This window comes from Athene cunicularia (assembly GCF_003259725.1).
Source record: "Athene cunicularia isolate RWA chromosome 5 unlocalized genomic scaffold, athCun1 chr5_part2, whole genome shotgun sequence".
NCBI lineage: Eukaryota > Metazoa > Chordata > Aves > Strigiformes > Strigidae > Athene > Athene cunicularia.
In genome coordinates, this window is record NW_020799102.1 from 1,202,786 (window position 1) to 1,208,827 (window position 6,042).

The 6,042-nt window shown below is 49.9% G+C and overlaps 3 protein-coding genes across 11 annotated transcripts in view; 2 read left to right on the plus strand and 1 right to left on the minus strand.

Moving 5' to 3' along the window:
• The window catches only part of CCDC32 (coiled-coil domain containing 32), a 4,802-nt gene extending 4,708 nt beyond the window's left edge, over positions 1 to 94 (minus strand). Inside the window, exon 1 of one of the 2 annotated variants that reach the window (XM_026850302.1) lies at positions 5 to 94. The gene's annotated coding sequence lies outside the window, so the exon portion shown is untranslated. The remainder of the gene's footprint in view (positions 1 to 4) is intronic. The other variant, XM_026850303.1, reaches the window with a different exon arrangement.
• Positions 1 to 5,839, plus strand: part of LOC113481036 (protein-L-isoaspartate(D-aspartate) O-methyltransferase-like) — a 10,830-nt gene extending 4,991 nt beyond the window's left edge. Inside the window, exons 1-9 of one of the 8 annotated variants that reach the window (XM_026850287.1) lie at positions 160 to 278; positions 911 to 1,046; positions 1,898 to 2,002; positions 2,500 to 2,531; positions 3,008 to 3,112; positions 3,784 to 3,904; positions 4,537 to 4,622; positions 4,843 to 5,012; positions 5,333 to 5,839. In XM_026850287.1, the coding sequence (XP_026706088.1) occupies positions 932 to 1,046; positions 1,898 to 2,002; positions 2,500 to 2,531; positions 3,008 to 3,112; positions 3,784 to 3,904; positions 4,537 to 4,622; positions 4,843 to 5,012; positions 5,333 to 5,345 (747 nt within the window). In that variant the 5' untranslated portion in view covers positions 160 to 278; positions 911 to 931 and the 3' untranslated portion in view covers positions 5,346 to 5,839. Of the gene's footprint in view, positions 1 to 159; positions 279 to 374; positions 591 to 755; positions 774 to 907; positions 1,047 to 1,897; positions 2,003 to 2,499; positions 2,532 to 3,007; positions 3,113 to 3,783; positions 3,905 to 4,536; positions 4,623 to 4,842; positions 5,013 to 5,332 lie in introns of those variants that run through there. The other 7 variants (XM_026850288.1, XM_026850293.1, XM_026850292.1 and 4 more) reach the window with 7 other exon arrangements.
• The window catches only part of RPUSD2 (RNA pseudouridine synthase domain containing 2), a 5,043-nt gene continuing 4,430 nt past the window's right edge, over positions 5,430 to 6,042 (plus strand). Inside the window, exon 1 of the mRNA XM_026850152.1 lies at positions 5,430 to 5,462. Within this exon, the coding sequence (XP_026705953.1) occupies positions 5,430 to 5,462 (33 nt within the window). The remainder of the gene's footprint in view (positions 5,463 to 6,042) is intronic.

Genomic DNA, 6,042 nt, shown 5'->3' on the forward strand with positions numbered 1-6,042 from the left:
GCTACCGCCGCCCGCACCGTAAACACGGGAAACGGCGACAGCTTCTTACGGCGCGATGATTGGCACCGGGGCTGGCCAATCGCCGAGCTCTCCCGGCGGCGAGAGAGCGCCTATTAGCCCTTCGCCCAACAGAGGGCGGGGAGTCGGCATGGTGCGTGAGGAGAACTGAAGCCGCTGCGGCGCCATCTTGGCCAAGGGCGGAAGTTTTCCTGCGGGGAGGAGGCGAGTGCGCTGTTACACCTGGCAACGGGCCGCGGGGGCCTCAGTGCGGCTGCGCGGTGGGTGCGGGGCGTGCGGGGCCGGTACCGGGGCCGGTACCGGGGCCGGTACCAGTGTAAGGGGGGGGCAGGGGCCTGCTCCGGGCCAGCGGCCTCCCAGTGCTGTAAGGGGGGGGAGGGGAGTGCCTTGTGGCGCCGGTGCCTGGGTGCGCCCTGCGGGGGGCTCTGCCGCGGCCTTTCCGAGGAGGTTCCGGCCTTCTCCCCGTGCCTTCCCGCGGCTGGGCCGGTAGCCGGTGTCACCCCGACCCTCAAGGCAGCTTTGCCAGCGGCGGCTTAAGCCCGGCGGTTGCCGTCGCCCAGCGGCAGCTCCCGGTGAGAAACGGCTTCTGCCTGGCCCCGTGACGGGGTTTTCGAGGGCTCCTCGTGCAGCAGCTGCTCTAGGTGTAACTGGTCATTTAAATGCAGAAAGCTGCAGCAGGCCAGTAATTATTTCTTACAGCTCTTGCTGTAATCATGGGAGCGGTGTTGATCCTGACAGCCACCCCTGTGTTGCGCGTAAGCTCCGTCGTCTTTCAAATAGTATAAATATTTCATTCAATATTCAAATAAGCACAAGATCGTGTTACAACGAGGAGAGGTGAAGCTTTGGGGTGCCTGTCAAGCCGCTGGGTTTGAATTCCCTCTCTCAGCAGGCCGCTGCCTGTTTCCGTGGGATGAGCTGTCTGCTGCCCTGCGCTGTGCTTACACTCATGGGACTGTTCTTCGCCAGAACGATGGCCTGGACGTCAAGCGGAAAGACACACCCCGAGCTGGTCAACAATCTCTACAGTGAGTACCAGAGCTGCCGGCAGAATCTGTTGGCACTTCAGTGTAAGGTTATTTGGTGTTACGCAGCCATATGCTGCAATTCTGTTCACTGTGAAACGTTGGAGTTACACGGCCTGAATTTCAGTGTTTGTCCCCGTCTGAACTTGTTCTATTTATAATTGGAAACAAGATGTTACGCCAGGAAAGACGCTCCATGGCCTTCCCTCTGCTCCTCCGGAGTGGTGAATGCCTGACACCTTTTACAATGCTGCACACCGTGAGGTCGCTCTGAGCCTGCAGCTGCTGAGCTCCCTGGCAGTCTGTGCTCCCTTCCCCGGGGCTGGGGTAGTACTTGGTGCCACCACTGCTCTGGATGGCGGCTGGAACACCCTTAAAAACAGCTTTGAATTTTCCATGCTGCTAAAGCTGTTTTTTCCCCTGTAAGAGTTCCCTCAGAGATGGGGTGTGAAGGGATGCTGAATATTTCTGCAGTCGTTGCTATTAACTTTAGTTTACTCGCTGTGCCAGTGCTCCTGAAACCTGATCTGGGGTCTCCGCTTTCAGGAGTGAAAGTGTGACTCTATCTTTCATTATGTTTGGCAGTCCCAGAGACATTGCTGGTGTAAGTCGCTATCCTCCAAGAGAGACTGGGCTGGCAGTTGGGACGTAGCATGATTTCATTTGGGGTAGCACAAACCGGAAAGGAAGTTACTTCCATCTGCGGTTTTGTTTTCTGTCCCTTCTCAGATCACTTATTAAGGTTGAATTCTCCCAGTTCCATTGCCTCCATGAACTGTACTCTGCCCTTCCAAACTTCTTTCTGCAGTACTGAGGATTTAAGTCCTTTCTGTCTGTTTTCCTTCTTCCCCCAGAAAAAGGGATAATTAAATCCCAGCGAGTCTTTGATGTGTTGTTGGCTACTGACAGAGGTCACTACATCAAATATTTCCCATACATGGATTCTCCTCAATCTATTGGTGAGTAACCAACAGCAGAAGGACACGGACCTGCTCGAGCGGGGCCAGAGGAGGCCACAAAGATGCTCGGGGGGGCTGAAGCCCCTTCCCTGTGAGGACAGGCTGAGAGAGGTGGGGGGGGTCAGCTGGAGAAGGCTCTAGGGAGACCTTAGTGAGGCCTGCCAGGACTGAAAGCGGGGAGGGACTCATCATCAGGCAGGATAACAATAGGATGAGGGATAACGGGTTTAAACTGACAGAGGGGAGATTTAGAAGAGATCTAAGGAAGAAATTCTTTCCTGTGAGGATGATGGGACACTCTCACAGGTTGCCCAGAGAAGCTGTGGCTGCCCCCTCCCTGGAAGGGTTCAAGGCCAGGTTGGACGGGGCTTTGGGCAACCTGGGCTAGTGGAAGGTGTCCCTGCTCAGGGCAGGGGGGTGGGACTGGATGGGCTTTAAGGTTCCTTCCAGCCCAAACCAGTCTGTGATGATAAATTCTGTCATTTGTTTCCTTTTAGGATACAAGGCTACAATCAGTGCACCACATATGGTAAGATGAAACTTTTTCACTTTCAATAGAAATGGAGGAAATTGTTTGTTTGCCATTTTTTATTTTAGTTTGTCTTTTTCTTAAATGTAAAGAGGTGAAACAGATCCCACAGACATGATTATCATGCTTGTTTCTTTAGGCATGGTATACGTGAAGGTTTTTTTCTTTTTAAGAAGAATTTGCCCTATACTCTTTAAGTTGCTTTAAAATATGATTAGATAGGAATTCTGTGCAGCTGAGGTTAGCCATTGACGTTGTCCTTTTTTGCATGAGACCTTTTTTCCTGCTGCTTTACATCTTATTACTGAACCTCTTCCTAAATGCTGTTCTGCAAAAACGGAAACATTTGAGTTTCTGAATGTGTCAGGCAAAGTGCCGGGTGTGTTGTGTTTAAATCTGAGCAGGTAATGCTTTGAACACAAAAAAGTTTTAGGAGAGGAAACTGAAATGGGATATTTCACATCTTGTCTCTGCAGCATGCCCATGCACTGGAATTACTAAAGGACCAGCTGGTGGAAGGTGCAAAAGCACTGGATGTGGGCTCGGGCAGCGGCTATCTCACAGCTTGCTTTGCCAGGATGGTAAGCTGGAAGGGCTCTGTTTCCAGCTGCTGAGCTGTCTCGGGATGGGTCATTTGCCAGAGCTGGTGTGTGCTTTCTGCAGGGAGAGGAGGAGGTGGGAGGAGGGGGTGACCTCTGCCCAGACCAGTTTGTAGTAAAAAAATGTAGTCATTTTTTCAATCTAAATGGATGCTGTATCTGCGGTGAGGTGTTTTGTCTGATAACCCCGTTCAGATCAAGGGGAGTGTGTTAATCTACTGTGCCAGTCCACTGTCGGTTCTTCTTCGTTTGCTTCTTAAGTAGTCACAGCGTGTTTCTTTGTTTTCTAAACTCCTGAAATTATTTTCTGTGACGTGCTGGAAAGCTGGTCAGGTTCCTCTTCCTCAGGAGGTTAGTTAGTCAAGAGCTGGCCCTGCCCCAGAAGCTGCTAATTCTACCAATAATTGTTTATTTGGAAATGAAGAATTACTGGGAATCCCTGTAGGCAGTGTCTAGTGTATCCCTTGAGTAGCTAATACAACTGGGACTCCTCAGCCTTAAAACCAAAGGGGCAGAATATTTGCACCTCCTGTTCAGAAACTCTGCTCTTAAGTTTCTTCTTGGAAATCCTCCAGTCAGTAACTTGCCCCATAAGATGCATCTCTGCCCATATAGGAGGTATATAGGTGTTTATCTGCTGTTTTTCTTTTCAGATGGGCCCAACAGGGAAGGCTGTGGGCGTGGAGCACATTAAAGAGTTGGTACATGAATCCATCAGAAACGTGCAGGAGGATGATCCAGCTTTGCTGAGCTCTGGCCGTGTCAAGCTTGTGGGTGAGCTCCCTGGGATCCTGGTGCTTGTTCTGGGAACGTGTCTGCTCTGGCTGCCGCAGGGCTCTGCCTCTCCAAGCGCTTGTACCACCTGGTGTTGGTGCGTGCAACAGTGTTGCCAGAAACCACTGGCTGAGTAAGCGCTGTGCCACACCAACCTGAACACCACGGTGTAAACAAGTGGTATTTAATGTCACAGGCAGTCTCATCACACCCCTTACCTCCGAGTGTGTAGTGACTATCTTAATGCAGTAAGAGACACTGTTTTGAGGGGAGCGGCTATACCACATCTGGGTGTTAGTTTATTTGAATGGGTTTGCATAGACTATTGTGGGTTTTTTTGGAGAATAACTTGAGTCAGCTCTTCCCGTGTCTGGAATCTCAAGCTTGCACAAAGCCACTGCGTTATTGAAAGGCCTTCGTGGCTTTGACAGTTCTTCCTTCTAGCATAGCTCCATTCCAGAAATCTCTCTCCCTTTTTAAAAAGTAAACCAACAAAATTCATATTTCCATCACAACCGTGTTACAAAGTTTTCACCATCTAGATTTCAGTTGAAAGGATATAGGAGGAATTATTTCTGCATGGAGTTGCTATCAGAACAAAGGTCTTTTCTGCATGCTTTTCCCTCCTACAGTGGGAGATGGCAGGCAGGGATACCCCGAAGAGGCTCCTTATGATGCCATTCACGTTGGAGCAGCAGCAGCAACTGTACCCAAGGAGGTAAGAGCAATCATGCTGGGTGTCTTGCTGTGGGCTGCCTGCATCAGTAGCTCTGAAAAAACTAATAATTAGGGAACCGTTGGAAGCTTCTTTTTTCTCTGTTTTATATGGAGCCAGCAAGCTTGTGCTTTTCATGGTGTCATGACCTTCATAGTGTAGCTTATTTCTACTGTCTCTTTTTTTTTTTGGCTCTGCTGATTCTGATTTCTCTGCTTGCCAGTTGCTGAATGAATTGAAGCCAGGAGGTCGGTTAATATTACCTGTTGGTCCTGAAGGTGCAAACCAAGTTCTGATGCAGTACGACAAAACCAGCGATGGGCAGATCATCGAAACGCAACTGATGGGCGTGATCTACGTTCCTCTGACGGATAAGGAAAAGCAGTGGCCTCGGTAAAAATTCGCTCTCCCTTGAGGAATGTTTCTTCTTCGCAGCTGTCCCTGTGAGCTTGCTCTCCTTGACTGCTGGCTTTACAGAGTCCTGGATTCCTAGCTGATCCTGTTTGTAGAAGAGAGAAGAGGCTTGCCTGTAGAAAGGCACAGCAGGAGAGCAGGATGATTTTTTGTTAGATAGGACTTGCAGACTGAGGACTTGAGCTTTTTTCTTTCTCTGGAGCCTGTGCACTTGCATAAACACTGTAGCTCTAGCCATGTTGATTCTGTTGCTGAGCTGGAGGCTGCAAATAGTAACTGTTGGTTTTTCTTTGCCTCAGGGATGAATTCTGACGGATGGATATCTCTAAAGTGACCTGAGAAAGCTCATGAATGGGACTTGTGTCTGTAGATGGTCTGTATGGTTTTGCTTTTTGAATGGAAGCTTTATCAGTGGACGTGCTTGCAAAGGCAAGTTCTGCTTTAGCAGAGCTCCTTACGGAGGGGTGGAGAAAAGGGTGTTTTTCCAGGAGCAGGGAGAGGCTCTCAGAAGCAGTCTTCTTCCAGACTGGATCCAGATAAACCCCACTGTCCTCTCTGATAAGCTATAGATAACATCTGTTCTCAGAAGATTCTAAAAGCAGACAGGAATACTTAAAGCTAAACTAAAAATACTCTTTAATATTGACTACTCAGCCTAATGCTTAAAGGAAGTAAGATGCGGTTACTGTTTCAGAGCAGCAATCTACCCTGATTTGGCAAAGTTTAATTAAGAGAGCATGTTCTCTTCCGGTCCTGCATCAACTAATTTAATCTCTGGTAGCAACACTGAGAATTTTGCGTTAAAATCCCGGTCTCTGGGCTTTTCCCTGACGCGCCCTTCCATCTCCCGCTGGCGCTTGGCCTCACGGGCGCCTGACTCGGGTTAAGAGCGGCGGGTGGGCTCCTCTGGAAGGGCCGTAGAGGAGGAAGCGCGGCGCTGGCCCGGTGTTCTCCGGTAAATAAAGCGTTCCGGCGCCGAGCCCTCACCAGAGGGGACGGGAGGGAGATG